Raw genomic sequence first — 27,703 nt, 5'->3', positions numbered from 1 at the left:
CTTCATAGCACTGTCACGTGACAGAGAGCATTTTGTACCTCTGTCACGCAGCAGTGGGTGCTTCGTACTGATGTCGATCCAAACCGATTGTGCTCGATAGAGAGCGCTTCTTACCAATGCCACGCAGTAAAGGGTGCTTCACATTGATGTTACATGTTAAAGGGTGATTCATACCAATATTTCACAGCAGGAAGCATCCTACTGACAATGCACGGCTGAGGGTGCTTTGTAACGATGTTACGTTGGAAAATGTGGTAAAAGGTTACATAGAGAATATAGCTCTCACTGGACTGGTGCTCGAGTCACGCATCCAGGAAGTAGCCATAGCTAAGCAGATGGACGGACCTCGCAGCCTGGTAGCCCGCAGCTCATATCACTGTCATGAGATGTCACTCCAAACAAGATTTATATATGGAACAGATTATATTCGTGCCTCCTGAGAAATTTCTTGGAGTGCACTGCTTAAACTGTGTAAGTTGTATGGAAGTGATGATATTCAGCTACCTAAAGTTTTTCTCAGAATTTTAATTGTAAGTTGTCAAACCACTCTTACAAACGTTGTGGGGCAGCTGGTGCTCCATACCCTGCTACATATCAGAGGGTGCTCCATACCATGTAGTTTGGCAGAGCGTGCTCCATACAGTATCACGTGGTGGAGCATACTTCATATCATTCTGTGGCACAGGGTGCTCTGTATTGATCTGCCTGTTGGCGGGTGTTCCATACCATGTTATATGGCAGAGCACATTTTAGCAATGTTATGCTGCATGGTATGCCTCATAACAATGGTGCATGGCAGAGGGTGTTTCTTATTTTGTGTGGCAGAGGGTGCTTTGCAGAACCACCACTGCAAGAAAACTAGCCTTCCAGCCGGTCCCAATCCCAGATAAAGTCGGAGGGTTAATTATTGGGCTAACCATCCAACATTGTAAAAAACTGACAGGTTCCTTTACACTCACACCCAGCCTCGGATTGAAATGGATGTAACGGAAAACGACCCAAGCTTATGAACAAAGGACTATGAATAGGTACATGGAACATGAAAACACTGTACGCTGCAGGACAGACAAAGATACTTGATGAAGAACTAACAGAGTACAAGATGGATATTACAGCCCTACAGATGATAAGATGGCCTGGACAAGGTATGCACATAGAGAAAAACTACACAATCACATACAGCACAACGAGCATGGTCACCATATATTTGGGACAGGATCTGCGGTTCATAATAAAAAAAATGGCCAATGTATGACACTAGAAAATGTCAATGAAAGAATATGCTACATCAGAATCAAAGGCAAATATAGAAATATCTCATTAATAAGTGTCCCTGCCCCAACCGAGGACAAGTAGGAAGACATAAAAGATGAATTCTATGACACCTTAGACAAGATGTACTCCAGATTACCACAGTATGACATCAAAATTGTGCTGGGAGACTCAAATGCCAAAATAGGACAAGAACAGCAATGACAATCATAAATAGGCATGTTCAGCCTTCACACTGAATCAAATGATAATAGTATAAGGCTTATCAACTTTGCCACAGCTAGCAACACGAAAATAGCAAGTACATCATTACCCATAAAGACATATTTAAAGCATTAGGGACCTCGCCGTATGGATTAACTAGGAACCAAATATACCATGTTTTGATAAAGAAAAAACATAAAAAGACAATAACAGATGTTAGGAAAATGAGAGGGGCTGAGATAGGATCAGACCATTCTCTTGTGCTAATAAAGATGAAACAATCACTACCAAACCCACCAAGTAAGAACAGTGGTAAAAGAACAGAAATAGTAGATGTGAGTGAGCTAAAAGAGGAGGAGGTGAGCAAACATTTTAAGATTAAGCTTAAAAATAGATTCACTCAAGCAGAATGACAACAATAGAAATGAAGATGAAGATATCAACACAAAATGGAAGAAGATGATAACAGTGATGAGGGAGACAGAGCATGAACTACTAGAAGATAATAATAATAATAATAATAGCAATATAAAGTGCAGATCATGGTTCAATGAAACATGTAGAAAAGCAGTACAGGGCAGGAAGAGGGCCAGACAGACAATGATGAACAATAACAACCATGAAAACCATACAACATACAGGAAAGCCATGAGAGAAATGAAGAGTATAATAAGGCAGGGGAAAAGAGCATTTGTATATAAACAGATGAAGAAGGCTGAGGAGGACTATAACCAGAACAATAGTAAACAGTTTTACAGGACAATGAATAGCTATAGAGAAGATTACAGAGCTACATCTGTGATAATGAAGGACGAGAATGGAAAACTGATCACTACGAATGAGGGAAATTTAGAGAACTGGAGGAAATACTTCAAAGAACTGCTGAACAACCCGATAGATACCTACAACAATGAAAACAAAGCAGAAAACAATCAGAACATACAACCATTAGTTGAAGAACCAAGTCTGATGGAGGTAAAGGAGGCAATAGAGATACTAAAAAATGGGAAGGCCCCTGGCATAGTCATGAAATCAGCAGAGCTCATCAAAGAAGATAGAAAGAAGACACATGGATGATTAGCTGAACTGATAAAAAAGGTATGGTGAAAGAAGTAATGCCAGAGGAAAGGAAAACTGCTGCTGTTATGTTCCATACACAAGAAAGGAGACAAAATGCTAACACAGAACTACAGAGGGATATCTCCCCTAGGCACATGCTATAAAGTAATATCAAGAAGTATACTGAATAGGCTCAGCCCATACATTGAGGAAATATTAGACACAGAACAAGAAGGGTTCAGAAAGGATAAATCAACAATCGACCAAATATTCAAACTAACACAAATATTAGATAAGAACTGGAAGCACAATCACGATACCTTTTGCCTGTCTAGATATTTCAACAAAGCATATTACAGCCTAGTAAGAGAGGAAATGTGGAGGATAATGGCAGAGTACGGGATACCTGACAAACTGATAAAGTTAACTAAAATGTGTGTGATGGAATCAAAGTGTTGAGTGAAAGTACAGGGGGAGTTCTCAGCAGCATTTGAAGTAAAAACAGGAGTGAGACGGGGAGATGATATATCATCAACCCTGTTCAATTTGGTCCTCGACAACACCTTGAGGAGAGTAACATGTGAAAGTGTAGGAATCACCATAGGAGTGCGGATGATATTGTGCTGATAAGAAAGAACATGGAAGACCTGGAGAAAATGCAGACTGTGCTAATGGAAGAAGCTAAGAAAGTAGGTCTAAGTATATATGAAAGCAAAACAAAGTTCACGGTAGTAGAACAAAGAGCTCATTTAGGACCAAACCATCTAAAAATCGGAACTCTAACAATACAGAAGACAGACACATTCACCTATCTCGGTGTCAACATCAACTGAAAAAACCTTATAGAACAAGAATTCAAGCTGGGGGAAAATGTCTAGGAGCTACGCTCATCATAAGATTGAAGTTACAGTCTAGGCAGGCAAAAATAAGAATATATCAGACCATCATCAAGCCAATAGTGTGATATGTATGTGAGACATGGACCCTGACAAAGAAAACAGAAAAACAACTCATCACTTTTGAAAATAAAGTACAGAGAAAACTATATGGACCAGTGAAAGAAAATGAACAGTGGAGAATAAGGAAAAACAGATAACTCAGACAATTATACACACTGCCTGATGTCGTAGTGAGTATGAAAATTAAGAGACTAAGATAGTATGGACATGTGAGAAGGAGAGGGGAGAACATGGTAATAAAGGCTATAATGGATGGAGAAGCTGAAGGAAAGAGACCACTGGATCGGCCGAGAATGAGATGGAAGGATAATACCATGGGAGACATGCAGGTACTGGGTCTGGGAGATGAAGATGCAGATGACAGGAAAGTGTACAAGGCTGGACTGAGTGAGGCCTAGGATCGGCTGTGGTTTGGGTGGCCAGTATAAGTAAGTACGTAAGAGTGCTTTTTAGTGATATTACATCGTGAGTTGAGGGAGAAGGTCACATAGAAAATGTGTCTTGTAACGGAGTGACATTGGCATCAGGTGGCCGGCAAGTGGTCATAGCATGCACCAAAATTTCAGTCATAACTCTACACAGTATCCTATAAACAAAATTACTACTACGCTACACAAGTTGCCTGGCTGTAGATACTTAGTGTCACCTATGCAAAGCAACGGCAGGGATGCTAATTAAAGTTAATAGTAAGGAATTATGGAATGAAAATTGATCCAAAGCAAATAAAAGTAATGCTATTAAGTGGAAATAAAGGGGTAAAGATAAAACTGAACGGATAAATATTAGAACATGTGGAAAGCTTTAAATACCTAAGAAGCAGGACAGAAAGTGACTGTTAAAGCAATACAGATATTAAAACCAGGATGGAAATGGCAAAAGAGGCACCTTGTACGAGAACAGCAGTTTTCTGCAGCAATATGGACAAAGATTTGTGGTAAAGACTAATAAAATATTTTGTAGGCATTTGAGAGATGGAAATGGAACAAGATGAACAGAATGAGTTGGATGCACGGAGTGAAAAATGAAGACTAACTGAGAAGAGATGGAGGAGCAAAGACATTTACTGAATGTTACAAAAACAAGGAAAAGAAACTGGATTAGTCATATATTAAGAATGAAGGAGGGCTTATAGAAACAGTCTTGGATGCATATGAAGAAGGAAGAGGAGGCGAGGAAGAATGAGATTTCGGATCCCAGACTATGTGCTGGATGGCAGCACATACAGCACCATTAAGAAGGAAGTGACGATTGCAGGAAATGGAGATGTAAAGAAGCTGCTAACATGGATGAAAACTGATGATGATGACAACTTGTTTACTAATTGTTCCCGCAAAAACTGGCCCACACTTCTTCCGTGGCTTCTAACAGCATAACTTTACCCCTCTTTTCTACAATCTTTGGAATCACTGGTTTCCCACTTAAAAACTGCTGTAATTTGGCTACCTACAGCTACTAGGGACCCTTCAGTATCTATGTAAGGTAGCACGGCAAAGTTATTTTTTGTAACAATGTGTTCTCAGACACTGTCCTCTTCCTGGAGCCCCTGTTTCTTGCTACCACTTCTTACTTCTCATTACCATACTAGTTCCTCAGCTTTTCCAAGTCTTTTTTAGCATCATCAAGCTAAGGCTTTGAGGCCCTATTGTCTCCTGCCGATCAGCTATCACTCTGTCTTTGCGCGCGGACTCTGCAGTACCATCCCCCAATGAAGTCATTATCACGACAGCTGCATTGCACTCCAAAAATAAAATGTTTATAGCAGGTTAAACAATTGGCACTTATTTTTGTTTACAAACAATATGTAAATCTTGAACAATTAATAACAGTAAATACTTATACACAAACGACAACACTTAAGTTATATAGCATGTTGCATGTACAGTTATCAAGTCACAAGACACATAAATCAAATTGTATGAAAATTTTATCTATCCCTACATAGAAAAAATTTAGGCCTCGAGATACGTATGCACAATGTAAATTTCAAACAATATTTTACAAAATACAAGTCAAAAAAGGATATCATCAGTTACTCAACAAGACATGATGCAAATGTACATATAAAGGACAAAATCTGTTCAAATATTACACTTAAGATTTATGAAAAATGATTATATGCACACATAAAAATCACAGCATAGTCATTATGTCAAATTTTCAATTATTTTTAAGAGCTGCTGTGACTCATAAAATCAAGGATCTGGTTGTGACTTTAAGGACGGAAGAAGGCAGATCCAGCAGAATCAGGAAAAGAAGTATTATTAGCAGTACTGAGTTCTGAAAATGAACGTTGTCATTTTACCACATAAAAGAATGATTTCAAGCTGGCAGCTTTGCTGCAGAAATAGCCGATCAGGCATTGCACTTCCAAAGTTGAGTGTACAGTGATTTAGGTCCAATGAGTTTTATTATTTTGTGCATCAAGTCAAGGAGATAAAGTTCACTGAAAGAGGTGCCGGTTAAAGAAACAGACTTGGTGAAGTCCATTAAGTTGGGAAGAAATTGGGTAATTTCAGTGGAAGCTGAAGTGTGTGATGTTTTGATCTCAACATCTTTGAATTCTCATAAAGGGATATTTTATTTGCTAGGTCTGCTAAGGTCATTGTATGAAGCCAATTGGATTTTAAAATTGTTAGTACTGATATCCAGTAGCTGGATCTTAAAATTTATCTGAGTGTAAATGAATTGCTACAGGGAAGTGATCAGTTGTGTCAGAGATGTTACTTTTTAATCTTGTCACATGGATTAAAACAAGGCTGGTGACCATTACTGAAACTATTTCAATAATATAGAAGTGCAGGTAATTGATCTGGATCTGAAAGGTAATAATTCCTTTGCCAACAGAGGTGCAATTATGTCAGATAGTGATATTGGGTTGTCACAAAGAACCAGAGTGATTGCAACACAGATACATTATTGTGATATTGCATAGTCTAGAAGAAAATTTAGTTGCCCTTTAAGTATCTGAATGACAAAAATAAATGGCTTCATGGAGTTGTAAGTTGCTGCGTCCTGATGTCACAAACCACTGCAATTTGTACATAGCTTTCCTGTTTACCAGCTTATGGAAAAAATGGAATAATGCTCACTGTCGTAATAAAAGAAAAAGACGGAAAAAGGGAATGTTATTATTTACCAGCGAAATATAAATAAAGTGTAGTGAAAAAAAATTTTAAAGGTAGGATTGTGTTTATTCAAATTTGCCTAGTTCATGTACGAGGGCTATTCAGAAAGTAGGAAACGTTTCAAAAAAAAAAAAAAAAAAAAAAAAGCGGCTGACATACTATTTTTCTGCATAGTCACCACACACACTGAGGCACTTATCATAGCATTGGACAAGCTTTCAAAAACCTTCAGCGTAAAATTCTGCCGCCTGAGACTTCAGCCAGTGAGTCACGCCCGCCTGGAGTACCGCGTCGTCATCAAAGCTTTTGAGTGACAATTTCAAACAACAAAGTCCATGAAACTTGTGGAAAAGAAATCAAAAGCTCCATTATTGTGAAGCGGCGGTTTTCACGAATCATTTCATCAACTTTAGCAACAAGATCGTCAGTCACAATGCTTGGGCGTCCACTCTTCTCTTCATCATGAACGTTGGTTCGGCCATGCCATGTTTAAACCGAATGCACCATTTCCGGACACAACATCCACTGATTACATTATTTTTGTACATTTCGCACTGTGCATGATAAATTTCTACGGATTTTAGGTTTTTTGCCAACAAAAACCCTATCACAGACCACACCTCACAACTGGCGGGACTTTTGATTGCTGCACACATTTCAGATTCAAATATCGAAAAAACCAGACATGCAGAGATGCTCCCACTGTCACAGATGGATGGCGACTGAGCTGCTGAGCACGCACATACCAAAATATACGTGAGCGGTGCACACATAGCGGCGTCAGTCGGAAACGTTCCCTACTTTCTGAATAGCCCTCGTAACATTTATCTGCGTGAACCAGAAATACTGTGCACCTGTTTTAATGTCACTGTTTTGTGCTGAAGAGTTGTCTGGTAAATGATCTATTTTGAGATGAATTATCGACAATATAAAAAAAAGGACAGATCACTACTCACAATAAACATAACACATTGAGTTGAAGATGGATGCAATGAAAAGACTGTTGCCCATTTATCTTTTGCTGAAAGCCTTCCTCAGAAAAGCAAGCACATGCATTTATTCACACAAGTAAGCACACCTCATGCACATAGGACTGCAGTTCCTGGCAGCTCGGGCCTGAATGTAACTATCACATTGAACAAAAGCAGCAATCTGGAGGGGGCAAGGAAGGGGAAGGGATAGCGGGGTATGGGTCAGGGGAGAGAAGAGAACTATATGGGGGAGCATGAAGGGCATAGATAGAGCCATGACAATACTGTCACCAGGTGCAACTGTGGGAGGGTGTGCTGCAGGGAGGAGGGGAGAGGGAAAGGGGAGCAGAAAAGGAGAGGAGCAGGGAAGGAGAAAGATGTGCAGATGCGTTGGGTGAGGGCAGCACACAGTGATGGTGAAGGGACGTGAATAGGTATGGGATGATAAGACAGAGGGGGCGGAAACAGTTGGGTGAAGGATGTGGGGGCTGTAGATTGCCTTAGGTTGCAGCCAGGATAATTTTGGGAGCAGGGAAAGTATTGTAATAATAACTATCATTTGCACAGTTAAGAAAAGCTGGTGGTGGGTAAGATGGCCAAGATTGTGAAGCAGCTACTGCAATCAAGTAAGTTACATTCAGCTGCATGTTGTGCAACAGGGTGGTCTACTTTGCTCTTGTCAACAGTTTGGCAGTGGCTTTTAATCCTGGTGGACAGCTAGTTGGCAGTCACACAAATAAAAAAAGCTGTGCAATTATTGCAGCAGAGTTGGTATATGACATGGCTGCTTTCAAAAGTCATCCCACCTCTGATGCGGTAGGATACACCTGGAACAGGACGTGCTGGGTGGGTGGATTGGGCAGGTCTTGCACCTGGTCTTCCATAGGGATACGTTCCCTGTAGCAAGAGGTTGGAATTGGGAGTGGCATAGGGATCGGCTAGGATGATGTGTGGGTAACAGAACACCACTTTAAGATGGGTGAGAACGATCTAGAGTAGGATGTCCCTCAATTCACACATGATGAAAGGTAATCAAAGCCCTGATCAAGGATATGTTCAGTTGTTCCAGACCTTTCTAGCCTCCCAAAATGCCAAACCCTTGGTCTGGTTTAGGTTCACTGATGATACTTTCACAATATGGACTCAGGGCCAAGACACCCTATCCTCATTCCTTCACATCCTCAATCCTTCTGTCCAATCCATTTCACTTGATCCTCCTCAAACCAGCATGCCACCTTCCTGGATGCTGACCTCCTCCTCTCTGATGGCTCCATCCACACCTCTGTCCACACTGAACCCATCAATCACCATAAGTACCTGCATTTTAAAAGTCCACATCCCTAGCACAACAAATAATACCTTCCATACAGCCTGGCTACCTGGGAACGGCGTATCTGCATTCACAAGAACTCCCTTCACAAGAACTCCCTTGTCCAGTATGCTGAAGGTCTCACCAAGGCTTCTACGCACAGGCACTATCCCCCTGATCTAATTCACAAACAGATGTCTTGTGCCATTTCCTCACACACCCCAAACCCTCTAGCCACCCTAAGAAGCTGCTGCAAAGGATGCCCCCCTTGTCATCCAATTCCATCATGGACTGGAACAACTGAACCACATCTTCTGTCAGGGCTTTGATTAGCTATCATCATGCCCTGAAATGAGAGACATCCTACCCAAGATCCTTCCCACCCACCCTAAAGTGGTGTTCCATCGCCCACACCACCTCGACAACAACCTAGTCCCTCCCTAGGCCACTCCCAATCCCAACCTCTTTCCACAAGTACCATATCCCTTTGGAAGAGACAGTTGAGAGACCTGCCCAATCCACCCACCTAGCACTTCGATTTCAGTCCTGTCACTGGCTTATTCTGTGGCATCAGAGGCCATGCCACCTGGGAAACCAGCTATGTTATATACCAGCTCCACTGCTATCACTGCACACATTCTATAGTGGTATGGCCACCAACCAGCTGGCCACCAGGATGAACAGACTGCGGCAAAGAGCAAAGTAGACCACCGTGTGGTACAACATGCAGCTGAACATAACATGTTTGATTGCAATGGCTGCTTCACAACCCGACCATCTGTATCCTTGGCCACCTGTATCCCTGGCCATTTGTATCCTTTCCTCCACCACCAGCTTTTCTAAACTTGCAGCTATGAGTTCACCTTACAACGCTTTTTCAGCTCCTGAAATTATCCCAGCCTCAACCTAAGGTAACCTACAGTCCCCACATCCTCAACCGAACTGTTTCTGCTCCGTCTGCCCTATCACCTCGTCCCTATTCACGTCCCCTCACCCTCATTGTGTGCCATCCTCTGCCAGTGCACCTGCCTGCCTTTCCCTTTCCCTGCTTCTGTCCTTTTCTGCTCCCCCTCCCCCCATCTCTCTCAACCCCACAGCCTTCTTGTCATGTTTCCATCTAGACTCTGCTTGCTCTACCAGACAGCACTTTTCTCTCCCCTCCAACCATACCCTTCTATCCCTTCCTCTTCCCTGCCCCCTCCAGATTGCTGCTTTCCTTAATGTGACAGTTGCATACTGGTCCAGGCTGAAGGAGATGGTGGTCCTGTGTGTGTGTGTGTGTGTGTGTGTGTGTGTGTGTGTGTGTGTTTCCTTTTCTGAAGAAGGCTTTGACCAAGAGCTAAATGTGCAACAGTCTTTCCATTGTGCCTGCCTGCAACTCAATGTGTCATTCCTTTATGGTGCATTCGTTTAGTTAAGCATGCTCTACCATGATTCTTTTATCATTTTCTCAAAACTCTCAAGTGCTTTGTTTCATTCAGGATTTTCTTTTCTTTTACCTTATTCATACCCGTAACAAATTCTGCTGTTTGAATAAGAACCTATGTTAAATAATTGCCCCTTGTGAGACCTGCATTTCTCCTGGTGTATACAATGTTCAAATAACATATGGAAACGCAGCGCAAAGACACTGCCAACAACTGCCAATATTTCGACTGGAGCATACACTGCCATTTTCAAGGCATAACTGCAGCAATGGAATTTAAAACCTGTTTTCTGAGAAATTTCAGATAGATAACACTTGCACATACTGTACACACTAGCACCATCACAAACCAAAGATCAGTGATGTCAGAAGTTATCAATAGCAAAATTAATAATCAATGAGTGATGTAGCATCAACTCTGCCCATTTCATCTAAGTCTGCCCCCTTCATCTGAGTCTGTATAGTTCTCATTTTCTAGTATGCAGAACTTTTTTATTGATTAATCTGATACACCTCCCTGTTCTTACATAAATTCTCACAATCTACATTTCCTAATTAGTTAGTTACGTGTTCCATTGATAAATAGCACGGAAAAACCGTTATGATGTGGAATGTGTCAAATGCACAAGAAATGCACACAGGAAAAAAGTTTTTTTCTATTTTATTTTATTTTTTACATTATAGTGCTATACCTGAATATTTCTATTATCTATCCCATTCCCTTAAATGACACAAAATGCATATATTATATTTTCAGATTTATTTACTCATATTCAAGAATTCATCTATGTTATAGAAGGAGTTGTTCAGGAGGTATGATTTCAATTTTTTTTTTTTGAACTATTACTGCTGTCTGTCAGACATTCTATTTCATCTGGTAATTTATCAAAAAGTTTCATAGCAGCATATTTTACCCCTTTCTGTGCCACAGATAGGTTAAGTAAATGATAGTGTAGGTCTTTCTTTTTTCTGGTATTGTAATCATGAATGTCAATGTTGATTTTAAACTGGTCAATGTTGTTGAGAAAAAAATTCATTACTGAGTAAATGTACTGTGAAGCAGTTGTAAGAATTCCTAACCTTATAAACAGATGCCTACAAGATGTGCGACTATGAACCCCACACATTATTATAACTACTTTGTTTTGCCTAAGTGTTGAGTTGCCCGAGAATATTATTCCGTATGACATCAGAGTGTGGAAGTATGCAAAGTATGTTAGCTTACTAATTTCTACATCCTCAAAATTGGCAATTATTCTGATTGTAAAAGTTGCTGAACTTAGTCACTTTGTTGTTGTTGTGGTCTTCAGTCCTGAGACTGGTTTGATGCAGCTCTCCATGCTATTCTATCCTGTGCAAGCTTCTTCATCTCCCAGTTCCTACTGTAGCCTACATCCTTCTGAATCTGCTTAGTGTATTCATCTCTTGGTCTCCCTCTACGATTTTTACTCTCCACACTGCCCTCCAATGCTAAATTGGTGATCCCTCGATGTCTCAGAACATGTCCTACCAACCGATCCCTTCTTCTAGTCAAGTTGTGCCACAAGCACCTCTTCTCCCCAATTCTATTCAATACCTCCTCATTATGTGATCTACCCATCTAATCTTCACCATTCTTCTGTAGCACCACATTTTGAAAGCTTCTATTCTCTTCTTTTCTAAACTATTTATCGTCCACGTTTCCCTTCCATACACGGCTACACTCCATACAAATACTTTCAGAAATGACTTCCTGACACTTAAATCTATACTTGATGTTAACAAATTTTTCTTCTTTAGAAACGCTTTCCTTGCCATTGCCAGTCTACATTTTATATCCTCTCTACTTCGAGCATCATCAGTTATTTTGCTCCCCAAATAGCAAAACTCATTAACTACTTTAAGTGTCTCATTTCCTAATCTAATTCCCTCAGCATCACCCGACTTAATTCGACTACATTCCATTATCCTCGTTTTGCTTTTGTTGATGTTCACCTTATACCCTCCTTTCAAGACACTGTCCATTACATTAAACTGCTCTTCCAAGTCCTTTGCTGTCTCTGACAGCACTTTAGGAGATCCAAAATATGACTTTTCCAATTGAGATTCTCATCTATATGTACACCCAAAAACTTAGTATGCCTTACCCTGGCTACTGACTTCTTCTGATGTGTTATGTTTATTGAAGGAATTATACTTTTTGCAACAGAAAATTGGATGTACTGTGTTTTTTCAAAGTTCAGAGCAAGCCCATTCACAGAAAACCAATTAATAACTTTTCCAAAGACGTTATTTGTATCATTTTCTATCGGACTTTCTTTTACTGGATAAATAATTATGCTTGTATCATCAGCAAACAGTGTCAGTTCAGCATCTTGTTTCGCATAAGGGAGGACATTCACATATATACTCCTGGAAATGGAAAAAAGAACACATTGACACCGGTGTGTCAGGCCCACCATACTTGCTCCGGACACTGCGAGAGGGCTGTACAAGCAATGATCACACGCACGGCACAGCGGACACACCAGGAACTGCGGTGTTGGCCGTCGAATGGCGCTAGCTGCGCAGCATTTGTGCACCGCCGCCGTCAGTGTCAGCCAGTTTGTCGTGGCATACGGAGCTCCATCGCAGTCTTTAACACTGGTAGCATGCCGCGACAGCGTGGACGTGAACCGTATGTGCAGTTGACGGACTTTGAGCGAGGGCGTATAGTGGGCATGCGGGAGGCCGGGTGGACGTACCGCCGAATTGCTCAACACGTGGGGCGTGAGGTCTCCACAGTACATCGATGTTGTCGCCAGTGGTCGGCGGAAGGTGCACGTGCCCGTCGACCTGGGACCGGACCGCAGCGACGCACGGATGCATGCAAAGACCGTAGGATCCTACGCAGTGCCGTAGGGGACCGCACCGCCACTTCCCAGCAAATTAGGGACACTGTTGCTCCTGGGGTATCGGCGAGGACCATTCGCAACCGTCTCCATGAAGCTGGGCTACGGTCCCGCACACCGTTAGGCCGTCTTCCGCTCATGCCCCAACATCGTGCAGCCCGCCTTCAGTGGTGTCGCGACAGGCGTGAATGGAGGGACGAATGGAGACGTGTCGTCTTCAGCGATGAGAGTCGCTTCTGCCTTGGGGCCAATGATGGTCGTATGCGTGTTTGGCGCCGTGCAGGTGAGCACCACAATCAGGACTGCATACGACCGAGGCACACAGGGCCAACACCCGGCATCATGGTGTGGGGAGCGATCTCCTACACTGGCCGTACACCACTGGTGATCGTCGAGGGAACACTGAATAGTGCACGGTACATCCAAACCGTCATCGAACCCATCGTTCTACCATTCCTAGACCGGCAAGGGAACTTGCTGTTCCAACAGGACAATGCACGTCCGCATGTATCCCGTGCCACCCAACGTGCTCTAGAAGGTGTAAGTCAACTACCCTGGCCAGCAAGATCTCCGGATCTGTCCCCCATTGAGCATGTTTGGGACTGGATGAAGCGTCGTCTCACGCGGTCTGCACGTCCAGCACGAACGCTGGTCCAACTGAGGCGCCAGGTGGAAATGGCATGGCAAGCCGTTCCACAGGACTACATCCAGCATCTCTACGATCGTCTCCATGGGAGAATAGCAGCCTGCATTGCTGCGAAAGGTGGATATACACTGTACTAGTGTCGACATTGTGCATGCTCTGTTGCCTGTGTCTCGAACCTTGTGGAACACCTAATGTAATTTCACCTCAGTTAGATGAAGTGGCAAACTCCTTTGAATCACTTGAAGCATATAAAGAGACTTTTTGCTTCCTGTTCTGTAGACATGACTTAAACCACTCACATAATGTTCCATGTATACCATAGAATTGTAATTTCTCCAACATAATGTCATGGTTCACACTATCAAATGCTTTGGGTAAGTCACAGAATATTCCTACTGGTGACATTTTACTATTTAAAGACTATCATGTGGACATTGAAATTGTATATTGCTGTCTCAGTGGAAAAGCATTTCTGAAAACCGAACTGTGATTTACTAAGTATCCCATTGCTGTTGAGATGGCTAACCACTCTTGAGTACATTACTTTCTCAAAGATTTTTGAAAATGCTGTAAGCAAGGATGCTGGCCAGTAATTATTGACATCTGTGGTTTCCCCCTTTTTGTAGAGAGTCCTGACAATGGCATCTTTCAACGTGTCTGGTAAAATACCCTGAATCAGAGATGCATTACATATGTGACTCAAAACATCAGCTATAATTGCTGCACATTGTTTTAATAACATCTACTCCAATAGAGCATCTATTTTTCAAAGATTTAATAATTTTCCTTATTTCACAAGAGGTTGTTAGATGAAACTTAAGCTGACTAAAATTTTTCAAAACTGCCTCTTCCATGTACTGCCTGGCTATTTCTTTTGAACTATTCTCACCAATTTTTTCTCCTACATTTAAGAAGTGATTGTTAAATACATTGGCTACCTGTGTACTGTTGTTTAAGATGGTCTCATTATCTTTAACAGTAATACTACCTACCCCAGTCGTTACTTTTCCTGTCTCCCTTCTAACATCATTCCATATTGATTTGATTTTATTGCTGGAGTTGTTAATTTCTTCTCTAACATACATATTTCTTGATTTCCTTACAACTTTTCTCAGTTACAATAATTTTTATAGTGTAAAACTACTTCTGGATCTTTACTAGTTCTTGCTGTCTCATACAGTTTTCTTTTTCTTTCTGAAGACACTTTAATACCTGTAGTAATCCAAGGTTTCTTTGAAAAGTGTGTGGTGTTACATGTAGTAATTTTCTATGGAAAACAATGTTCAAAAAAGGATATAAATTTATCAAGAAATATGCTGCATTTATCATTAGCATTTGGCTCATTATATACATCCTCCAGTTTACATTTCCTACACTTTCGTTTCTGAAGTGTACGCCCTGTTAGGTTTTGTAAGTTAATCAGTTGTGCATCATGGTCAGATAATCCATTTGCCACAGGGAAAGAATGTGTTTGTTCTACATCCTCTTGCTGTACAAATACATAATCTATTAGAGTACTACTGACCTGAGCTATACATGTAGGGAAATTGATCACTGATTCTAAGTTATATGTTGTTAACAACACTTCTAGTTCACTTTTCCTATCAGAATTGCTTAGAAAGTTAACACTGAAATCACCACAGATTAATAACTTCTTCTTTTTGTCTGACAGACAGCATAATAGGGAGTCAAACTTTTTATGAACAGCTCCCAATCTCCTAGTGGAGACCTGTACACTGTTGCTAATATCAACACAACATTACCTAGCTGAAGTTCACATGCACCAACCTCAAAGTGCTGATCAACACAAAATTTGCTTACTTCAACAGTTCTGTATTTATACCCTTGTTTTATGAAAATGGCAACTCCTTCTTTATCCATACTAGATCTACATATGTAAGATGCTAAATTATACCCATTTATACTGACATTTTCCATCCCCACAGTTACATGGTGCTCAGACAGACAAAGTATATCAATCTCATTCTTATTTTCGAGATCATCTAAACACATTATCAGCTCATCTACTTTATTTTTTAATCCTCTGGTATTTGGTGAAATAAGTTGATGCCGCCCTTAGCTTTATCCCTATTTGCTCTGGATGAAGTTTCTTTTTTTCTATTTTCCTTGGTTGTTGTCAGTCTGGAATTTGGCTTTAACCTAAAAAACCTGTCTGCCTGGTCCCCCCTTACAGTATCTGCTAATAGAGAAGCTAACTTATTTTTCCCCTTCCTATTAAGGTGTAGGCCATGTGTAGTGTAACCCCCACCTACCAATAGCATCAACTGGAACACCACTCATGTGAGACTTTGCCGGTGTCTGGAACATCCCGTTCAGCTCAGTGTTAACACGCCTTACAGCAGTGTTTACCCAGGCTGATAATGGCGCTGAAAGACCTCCACAAAACCCACATTCGTGTGCCCAGTTTCTGCTCCTACTTTATCCAGGTCACTCCTAATACTATATCTTGGATTCATAGCCAGGCTGTTTCCTGCTCCCCTAACTATAATTACCCGATCTTCCTTCTCAAAGTCCTTGCATAGCTGACCTAAGTTTTCTGTCACCTGGCTAGGGCTAGCACTTGGTTTCACAAAACTTGTGATCTGGTACGCTGTCTCTAATTTCTCCTGACGCTGTTGGCCCACACCCCTCCCATGACTGCTACCTATACGCAGAATTTTTCTTTTCCTTTTCTGGTTTGATCCCAATCTGTCTTTTTTTTCTTTAAGCTAGTATTCTGCTATCTGCCTCAACCTACATTCAACTACATCTGAATGAGGCCCTTCCTCCACTACTTCAGATAGCACGTCAAACTGATTTGCTAACTGAATTTCAGAAGTTTTACAAATGTTTCCCTTTTTCACCCTCTGCTTGCTACCTTTTCCCAGCACCCAGAGTCCTTTTCTTCCCTTAGCTTACATAATTCCAAATTCGGGATTTCTAATTCAGCCTTAAGGGCACAAATCTTTGCCTCCTGTTCCACAATTCTTCTGGCCTTTCTACATAACCTACACTGCCATGGGAGAGCCTCATTATCTACCCTCGTTTCCTCTCCGCTGCACTCGCCCCAATGAAACTACAACCTACAGTCTATACAGAACACCCCTTCTTTCATATTTCTACGGCAACCACCACACTTGTCACACCTGGTTTGATAGTAAGATATAACACAAATCAGAAAATAACTCCAACAACACAATAGTTTCATAACCTATACTAATACGTAATTAAACATTAATGAAAACAAACTTATAAACTTGCTTCAAAAACTTTTAATTAACCACACAAATTCTGGATGAGAGACACGAATTAATTTAACTTTGAAGTCTAGTCAAAAACAAAACATCTACACTCATACGACATTTACGCCTAAGCATGTAAAGAAACTCGCGACTGCTAGCCTTTACGAAATACTTCCTTTTTTATGTGATTACGTTTAGAAAAGCGAAACCTTCAATAGATTAGATAAGAAGTAAGTGCACTAGTCTAAAATGTAATATTAACTAAACTAGCTCTTATTTCAATATTAATCGCTTAACTTAGTGAGAGCTTCGCACACACGCGTCCACCTGGCTGCAGGGCTGCATCTAAGCTATTTCCTGATAAATTCTTCCTCCCTCTGTATTTGTTTCTACTTGTGCTTCCTACTAGGCTATGAACACTTAAAACTCTAAAATGGTTCAGGGCACTCTCATTATGTACAGTTTCTTTATTGTTTGATGAAACAGGGTATGCCAGAAGACATTACACACTTATTTAAATTTAATTTTTCTATTTGATTATGGTATTGGAAAGAGCCTTTGAAGATGTCTTCAACGGCATAATGTGTGGCTCCTTTAGGAGTAAAGGAGAACAGCAGAAGTACTGAGTCATCAACAGGCACACACAAAACAGAAAACTTACAATAAATACTTTGTCAAGATAGTGTGTGTGTGTGTGTGTGTGTGTGTGTGTGTGTGTGTGTGTGTTCATTTGTCTATTTGGGGGGGGGGGGGGGGGCACATGCAGAATGAAAGGGCATATGTATTTGTACTCTAGCTCAACATGTGACACATTCACAAAGCTTTCTCTTTTGTGAGTGCCTGTCCATGACTCAATGCTTCTACAATTCAGTGAGTTACCTACTTTACTCCTGAAGTATTTACATTCTGTCAGAACATTCCTTACTATATTTATGTGTGAAAATTGAGCAAATAGTAACAAGTTAACAGCATTGCAAATGACTGTTCTGCCATCAGGAAAGAGGTTCCCAAACACCTGTCTTACCGTATCAAGCGCGAGCCAACACCTAACTCAGGTATGGTAGTATGTTATTATGGCTTTCATATCAAATGTTCAAAAATTGACCTTGGAATCAATACACACTATAAAGCAATTATGGAGGAGAATTATCAGGTGGAGAAATGTAGGGTCCCCCTGAATAGGTCAAGTGTGCACTACACGCCGGAAGCGGCTACAAGGGTAGCGGAGTACGTGTGGAGTGCACATGGGGGTTTTTTTAGGTTAGAGAATTCCCTCCCTAGGCCTGACAAGACGCCTCCTGAGACGCGGCAAGGCAACAGGGAATAACAATATAAATGTGCTAATAGTAAACTGCAGGAGCGTCTATAGAAAGGTCCCAGAACTGCTCTCATTAATAAATGGTCACAACGCCCATATAGTACTAGGGACAGAAAGTTGGCTGAAACCAGACGTAAATAGTAATGAAATCCTAAACTCAGATTGGAATGTATACCGCAGAGACAGACTGGACAGTGAAGGGGGAGGCGTGTTTATAGTGATAAGAAGTGCAATAGTATCGAAGGAAATTGACGGAGATCCGAAATGTGAAATGATTTGGGTGAAGGTCACGATTAAAGCAGGCTCAGACATGATAATTGGATGTCACTATAGACCCCCTGGCTCAGCAGCTGTTGTGGCTGAGCACCTGAAGGATAATTTGGAAAATATTTCGAGTAGATTTCCCCACCATGTTACAGTTCTGGGTGGAGATTTTAATTTGCCGGATATAGACTGGGAGACTCAAACGTTCATAACGAGTGGCAGAGACAAAGAATCCAGTGAAATTTTTTTAAGTGCTTTATCTGAAAACTACCTTGAGCAGTTAAACAGAGAACCAACTCGTGGCGATAACATATTAGACCTTCTGGTGACAAACAGACCCGAACTATTTGAAACAGTTAACGCAGAACAGGGAATCAGCGATCATAAAGCGGTTAGGGCATCGATGATTTCAGCCGTAAATAGAAATATTAAAAAAGGTAGGAAGATTTTTCTGTTCAGCAAAAGTGACAAAAAGCAGATTTCAGAGTACCTGACGGCTCAACACAAAAGTTTTGTCTCAAGTACAAATAGTGTTGAGGATCAGTGGACAAAGTTCAAAACCATCGTACAATATGCGTTAGATGAGTATGTGCCAAGCAAGATCGTAAGAGGTGGAAAAGAGCCACCATGGTACAACAACCCAGTTAGAAAACTGCTGCGGAAGCAAAGGGAACTTCACAGCAAACATAAACATAGCCAAAGCCTTACAGACAAACAAAAATTACGCAAAGCGAAATGTAGTGTGAGGAGGGCTATGCGATAGGCGTTCAATTAATTCGAAAGTAAAGTTCTATGTACTGACTTGGCAGAAAATCCTAAGAAATTTTGGTCTTACATCAAAGCGGTAGGTGGATCAAAACAAAATGTCCAGACACTCTGTGACCAAAATGGTACTGAAACAGAGGATGACAGACTAAAGGCCAAAATACTAAATTTCTTTTTCCAAAGCTGTTTCACAGAGGAAGACTGCACTGCAGTTCCTTCTCTAGATTGTCGCACAGATTACAAAATGGTAGATATCGAAATAGACGACAGAGGGATAGAGAAACGATTAAAATCGCTCAAAAGAGGAAAGGCCGCTGGACCTGATGGGATACCAGTTCGATTTTACACAGAGTACGCGAAGGAACTTGCCCCCCTTCTTGCAGCGGTGTACCGTAGGTCTCTAGAAGAGCGTAGCGTTCCAAAGATTGGAAAAGGGCACAGGTCATCCCCGTTTTCAAGAAGGGACGTGGAACAGATGTGCAAAACTATAGACCAGGGCTTCACAGCATACGTGCTCGCGGAGCAAGCTGTGAGCAGCAAAGCGCGAGCACGGAGCAGCGCGAGCACGCTACCCCCACTAACAGACCAGAGCATAGAGTGGGGAGAGTGACGTGGGGCACACAACAGCTGCCGCCAGTCAATGTAAATCAGCAGCCACCTACCGGGATATCACTCACGAATTACGAGGGCTGTCCAGAAAGTAAGTTACGATTGATTGCGAAATGAAAATCACAGTGAAAATCAGAAATGTTTCATTTGTAACAGTTAGCTACACCTTTCAGCAACTTCTCTACGTAGTCGCCGTTCTGACTCAGACTTTTGTCTAGCGTTGTACCAACTTTCCAATACCCTCATCATAGAAGGCAGTCGCCAGTGCTTTCCGCCAATTCTTTACGCTGGCCTAAAGCTCGTTGTCTGTGCCAAAATGTTGTCTTCATAGCCAGCGGTTCATTTGAGCAGAGATGAAACTCAGTGGGAGACAATTACGAGCTGTATTGTGGGTAGCCAAACATTTCCAATTGAAACGATGCAGGAACATCTTAATTGCCCCTGCCGAATGAGGCTGAGAATTGTCTTGAAGAAGAAACCGCACGACAGTTATGTAATGTTGGTTGCATAGCTTCAGGGGAAAATTCTCACTGGGCCCTCGTACTTGGCGGGAGACACTATTTTCTATAACATCTTTACCCGCTCACTAAGAGCTCAGGAATGAAAAGAGCGACATAATTCTACCTAGAGTCATACTAGAGACATTGCCCAACACATCTTTGCAAAGCTTTATCGGATTTTCATAGCCGTTTCCATTTCGCGACCGATCGTAACTTACTTTCTAGACAGCCCTCGTATTACAGCGACAAGTGAAACAAATAAAGGAGAATGTACATGTGCCACATAATTTTATTAGCTTAGTGTATGCCTCTACATTCGTATTAATTTGTGAACTGTTACACAATAAAAGGTGTCACTGAAGTGTGGGATTCTCGGTTATCTAGTACTTTTTGCCCTTTACAATTGCGTCTATGTTTGGAGTAATTGTTCTTGTGCATTGTAGGCGCAGCGTGCAGTTTAAATTTCGATCAGACAATGCGTTTCTCAGGCGTGTCTTGTTACATTTCATTGCAGAGAACAGTTGTTCACAAACATATGTGGAACTGAACATTGATATTATTGTAGACGCCAGTTTGTGCAAACGAGGAAATCTATCCTGAGGGAAGTGTCTGCAGAATTCCAAAATGTTTTTCTTGTTCTGAAATTTCTTTCTGTATTCTCTGTCACACTGCAGGTCAGTAATTTCTAGTTGCAGCTCAGGACGAATCTCTTCAATATTCGCTGAATATGGAGAGGAGAACAGATCAAAATCACTGTCTAGTGCTGTCAGATCTTGAAAGCGTTGATCAAATTCTTCCTTAAGGGCAACTAAGCTATGTGAATAACGTTCACAGTGTTTGTGAACATCTTGCATGGGTGATAATTTAGGAAAATGAGCTAGATTTCCTGTTTCCAGCTGACTCACCCAAAGTGTCAACTTCATTTTAAAAGCTCGTATTTGATCTATGAAATGAGTAATTAGCAGATCTTTACCTTGTAGTGAAATGTTCAAAGCATTCATGGCTAATTAAATCTGCTAAGAACGCGAGATCACATTTCCATGAAGGCTCTTTCAATTCAGGAACACACATGTTATTTATTTCTATGAACATATTTATCTCATCTAATAAGCAAAAAAATCGATTTAATAATTTGCCACGACTAAGCCAGCGGACCTCGCTGTAATAAGGCAGGCTACCATACTGGCTTTCTACATCCTCAAGAAAGCTTTTAAATTGCCTGTGTTGTAGCCCATGCTTCCTTATATAATTGGTTGTAAGAACAACAACACTCATCACATTTTTTAGAGTGATACTCTTTGCACATAAGTTTTCCTGGTGGATCACACAGTGAACGCCCCTTATTTCTTTCAGCTCGGCCAGTTTTTGCATTTTCTCCTTCAACAGCGCAACGAAACCCGATTTTTTCCCTGTCATTGCTGGTGCACTGTCTGTAGACACTGAAACTAAAGAATTCCACGACAATCCTATATTTTCAACAGTTTCTTCAATACTACTCAAAATATCACCTCAGGTTGTAGTGTTCTTCATGGCTCCTCCCTCACCTGAAGATCTCTATTAACACCTCTAATAAATATGGCAAGCTGTGCTGTTCCAGTGATATCAACACTTTCGTCCAGAGCTAGAGAATATGCCACAAAATCTTTACAGATATTTGCAAGCTGGCTCTGGACGTCATCTGCCATGTCCTGTATGCGACACATAATGGTCATGTTAGATAATGGCACAATCCGAAACTGTTCAACTTGAGATGGACACAAATGTTCCGCTGCAAATACCAAACATTCTTTTATTAAATCGCCATCAGTGAAGAGGGGCAGGGATTTTGCTAAAAGCAAAGCAAAGCAATTTTGTAACTCACTCTGAGAGCTGCCTCAGTTGATTTTTCTTCGTCGTCCAGATCTTCTTCGGATAGGTTCCTTTTAAGTTTAATAACTTCCTGTGCACGATCTGGTCCATCACATTTTCCACTTCCGTAGTCTTTCGCATGGTACAACATATAATGTCGCTGTAAATTAAATTTCCTAAAAGAATTCAGTGTTTTGTGACATACTAAACATTTTGCAACACCATCTTTTTCTGCAAACAGATACAATTCCTCCCAATGGGGGTTGAACTGCGAAAGCATGGTTGGGGTTACACAACAGCGACTTGACATGATTCTTAACCAGCGAGCTGATCGTAGTACTTTAAACGTTACACAGTCGGCGCGAATTCAATAGGCACGCTGCAGCCCTATTCAAACGTGCGCGCGCATTTCCCCTACCTCGCCTCCCTCCCTACTCCGCCACCTTGCACCTGCTCGCGAGCACGTGCCTGAGCAGACGCGAGTACTCGCGCTCAAAACCGGCCAGTTGTTAAGCCCTGCTATAGACCTATATCTCTAACGTCGATCAGTTGTAGAATTTTGGAACACGTATTATGTTCGTGTATTAATGAATTTTCTGGAGACTAGAAATCTACTCTGTAGGAATCAGCATGGGTTTCGAAAAAGACGGTCATGTGAAACCCAGCTCGCGCTATTCGTCCACGAGACTCAGAGAGCCACAGACACGGGTTCACAGGTAAATGCCGTGTTTCTTGACTTCCGCAAGGCGTTCGATACAGTTCCCCACAGTCGTTTAATGAACAAAGTAAGAGCATATGGACTATCAGACCAATTGTGTGATTGGATTGAGGAGTTCCTAGATAACAGAACGCAGCATGTCATTCTCAATGGAGAGAAGTCTTCCGAAGTAAGAGTGATTTCAGGTGTGCCGCAGGGGAGTGTCATAGGACCGTTGCTATTCACAGTATACATAAATGACCTGGTGGATGGCATCGGAAGTTCACTGAGGCTTTTTGCAGATGATGCTGTGGTGTATCGAGAGGTTGTAACAATGGAAAATTGTACTGAAATGCAGGAGGATCTGAAGCGAATTGACGCATGGTGCAGGGAATGGCAATTGAATCTCAATGTAGACAAGTGTAATGTGCTGCGAATACATAGAAAGATAGATCCCTTATCATTTAGCTACAAAATAGCAGGTCAGCAACTGGAAGCAGTTAATTCCATAAATTATCTAGGAGTACGCATTCAGTGATTTAAAATGGAATGATCATATAAAGTTTATCATCAGTAAAGCAGATGCCAGACTGAGGTTCATTGGAAGAATCCTAAGGAAATTCAATCCGAAAACAAAGGAAGTAGGTTACAGTACGCTTGTTCGCCCACTGCTTGAATACTGCACAGCAGTGTGGGATCCGTACCAGATAGGGTTGATAGAAGAGATAGAGAAGATCCAACGGAGAGCAGCGCGCTTTGTTACAGGATCATTTAGTAATCGCGAAAGCGTTACGGAGATGATAGATAAACTCCAGTGGAAGACTCTGCAGGAGAGACACTCATTAGCTCGGTACGGGCTTTTGTTAAAGTTTCGAGAACATACCTTCACCGAAGAGTCAAGCAGTATATTGCTCCCTCCTATGTATATCTCGCAAAGAGACCATGAGGATAAAATCAGAGAGATTAGAGCCCACACAGAAGCATACCGACAATCCTTCTTTCCACGAACAATACGAGACTGGAATAGAAGGGAGAACCGATAGAGGTACTCAGGGTACCTTACGCCACACACCGTCAGGTGGCTTGCGAAGTATGGATGTAGATGTAGATGTAGATGTAGATAAACTGCATGCTGACTTATCTGGACTTATCACAGCACAGACTTGTTGTATGACATTTCATGTCTTCAGGAAATATCAGTGTTTCCTTGTAGACCTTTTGTTTTAATTTATGCCACTGATAAGAAACCAGAGGTGTTTAGCCTTCTGAGTGTGGAACCCATCTAGTGTTTCCTGAACACTTGAACACACAATCTGCTCCAAATATCTTGTTAAAAAGGTTTACAAATATCTGTGAAGAAAGGGCAAGACATCAGTCAGGTTGGTAACACATGGAGTGCCTTGTGTAAGATGTCTGCCCATAACTAGGGGAGCAGACCTGTTAGGAACTGTAGATAGTAACGGCTGTTTAGTGTCCCACCAATAATACAGCACCAGCGATGTTATTCTTGAAAAGCTTGAACCACACATTGGCAAGACCAAGATAGTTACTGATTCATTTCTCTCAGCCAACATGGATCTTCAACTGAATAGCAGTGTATATCATAAAGATTCATTTGCCCTGGGCTTGTGAACTATGTTTCATCCATAAACAAAATATTTCAGAAATGACACATCACTTGGCAGTTCTAATAGAAACCATTTGGAGAACTGCAATGGACTCTGATGGACTCTGTGATGAAGCTCTTGATGGAGCAAAATGTGGAAAGAATGAAATGCATCAGACTGTAGTATTCACACATAATTCCTCTGGATGCTCCTATTCGCACTTCCAAGCTGCCTTGTAGTGACACGCAGATTGTGTGTTACTGCTGCTAAAGTGTTAACTGTGTTTCTCTCGTCAGCTGCTATTCTTTTTCAGTACTGTACTTTCTTCTTCATACTTCCAGTTTCTTGATTTTTGAATGATCTTTGCAAAGACATGTCAGCAGAGTTTGGTACAGTTACAAGGAATTTTACTACACAACAGCAACTCTGCTCTAATAGTAACAAAGTACAGGGACTGATGTTTCCAAGTGCACCGGAAAACACACAAACTTTTTACATGAAGTATGTGTTTGCTTATATTTGGTGCAGAACATAGATGTTTGTGAGAACAATTTTCCTGATGGTAGGTCAGTGGTATTTAGCATTTTTATCTGGGTACTAACTGGTCATCAAGTTCCATACATGTTATGTCTTTGAAGTATCTTTCCAATGCCACATAAAAAATGCATATTTACCTCTAAGCCAGTCTCATAATTCAGCAGCTATGAACATATACAATGGTTTTGTTTTCCGTTTATCTAAAAAATAAGTCATGTATCCCACATGACAAGAATAGTTTAAGAGCTAGCAAGAAAATAGGAAGTGATATAGTAATGGCTTACCTGTAGCCACAGCCCCAGCCTTTATCACCATAGGTGGAGGCATAATGGTCAACAGTGGTACACATGTATGTTCTGATTACATTTGCCGAAGAAGAACTGACACCACGTATCTTAGGAACAAGACCTAAAACACAGACCAGAAGACAAATGAGTAAACATAAATGAGATGAAATGTTTTCCTTCCTTATTTTTTTGTACATACAACAGTAACCATGCCATCTCCAATGCTGAACTGCATTCCAATTGTTTTCACAATTCTGTCATTGTACGTAACAACCTGTTCCATATTTCCTGTTTATATTTTCTGTGTGCTACTTCTGCCATACAGTTCACGTTATTACTTAGACAACAATGGGCATGAGGCCATTATAAGATAAGTACTGGTAACTCTTGTTATATGCCATAGTTATGTTCTGCAAAATTGCCACACATATAGTTGTTGTTGTGGTGGTCTTCAGTCCTGAGACTGGTTTGATGCAGCTCTCCATGCTACCCTATCCTGTGCAAGTTTCTTCCTCTACCAGTACTTACTGCAACCTACATCCTTCTGAATCTGCTTAGTGTATTCATCTCTTGGTCTCCCTCTACGATTTTTACCCTCCAAACTGCCCTCCAATACTAAATTTGTGATACCTTGATGCCTCAGAACATGTCCTACTAACCGATCCCTTCTTCTAGTCAAGTTGTGCCACAAACTTCTCTTCTCCCCAATCCTATTCAATACCTCCTCATTAGTTACGTGATCTACCTACCTTATCTTCATCATTCTTCTGTAGCACCACATTTTGAAAGCTTCTATTCTCTTCTTGTCCACACTAGTTATCGTCCATGTTTCACTTCCATACATAGCTACACTCCATACAAATACTTTCAGAAACGACTTCCTGACACTTAAATCTATACTCGATATTAACAAATTTCTCTTCTTCAGAAACGATTTCCTTGCCATTGCCAGTCTACATTTTATATCCTCTCTACTCCGACCATCATCAGTTATTTTGCTCCCCAAATAGCAAAACTCCTTCACTACTTTAAGTGTCTCATTTCCTAATCTAATTCCCTCAGCATCACCCGATTTAATTTGACTACATTCCATTATCCTCGTTTTGCTTTTGTTGATGTTCATCTTATATCCTCCTTTCAAGACACTGTCCATTCCGTTCAACTGCTCTTCCAAGTCCTCTGCTGTCTCTGACAGAATTACAATGTCATCGGCGAACCTCAAAGTTTTTACTTCTTCTCCATTAATTTTAATACCTACTCCAAATTTTTCTTTTGTTTCCATTACTGCTTGCTCAATGTACAGATTGAATAACGTCGGGGAGAGGCTACAACCCTGTCTCACTCCTGTCCCAACCACTGCTTCCCTTTCATGCCCCTCGACTCTTATAACTGCCATCTGGTTTCTGTACAAATTGTAAATAGCCTTTCGCTCCCTGTATTTTACCCCTGCCACCCTCAGAATTTGGAAGAGAGTATTCCAGTTAACATTGTCAAAAGCTTTCTCTAAGTCTACAAATGCTAGAAACGTAGGTTTGCCTTTTCTTAATCTTTCTTCTAAGATAAGTCGTAAGGTTAGTATTGCCTCACGTGTTCCAACATTTCTACGGAATCCAAACTGATCTTCCCCGAGGTCCGCTTCTACCAGTTTTTCCATTCATCTGTAAAGAATTCGCGTTAGTATTTTGCAGCTGTGACTTATTAAACTGATAGTTCAGTAATTTTCACATCTGTCAACACCTGCTTTCTTTGGGATTGGAATTATTATATTCTTCTTGAAGTCTGAGGGTATTTCGCCTGTCTCATACATCTTGCTCACCAGATGGTAGAGTTTTGTCATGACTGGCTCTCCCAAGGCCATCAGTAGTTCTAATGGAATGTTGTCTACTCCCGGGGCCTTTTTTCGACTCAGGTCTTTCAGTGCTCTGTCAAACTCTTCACGCAGTATCTTATCTCCCATTTCGTCTTCATCTACATCCTCTTCCATTTCCATAATATTGTCCTCAAGTACTTCGCCCTTGTATAAACCCTCTATATACTCCTTCCCCCTTTCTGCCTTCCCTTCTTTGCTTTTAGAACTGGATTGCCATCTGAGCTCTTGATATTCATACCAGTGGTTCTCTTCTCTCCAAAGGTCTCTTTGATTTTCCTGTAGGCAGTATCTATCTTACCCCTTGTGAGACAAGCCTCT

At 41.2% G+C, this 27,703-nt stretch overlaps 1 protein-coding gene across 1 annotated transcript in view; it reads right to left on the bottom strand.

The window, feature by feature from the left end:
- Nucleotides 1–27,703, bottom strand: part of LOC126458058 (zinc finger-containing ubiquitin peptidase 1-like) — a 248,903-nt gene that overhangs the window by 104,538 nt on the left and 116,662 nt on the right. The window contains exon 6 of the mRNA XM_050094856.1: nucleotides 25,513–25,636. Coding sequence (XP_049950813.1) covers nucleotides 25,513–25,636 — 124 coding nt within the window. The remainder of the gene's footprint in view (nucleotides 1–25,512; nucleotides 25,637–27,703) is intronic.

Source organism: Schistocerca serialis, chromosome 2 (genome assembly GCF_023864345.2).
Source record: "Schistocerca serialis cubense isolate TAMUIC-IGC-003099 chromosome 2, iqSchSeri2.2, whole genome shotgun sequence".
NCBI classification, from domain to species: Eukaryota; Metazoa; Arthropoda; class Insecta; order Orthoptera; family Acrididae; genus Schistocerca; species Schistocerca serialis.
The sequence above is the reverse complement of the archived record's forward strand: the minus strand, read 5'-3'. Positions and strand labels throughout refer to the sequence as shown.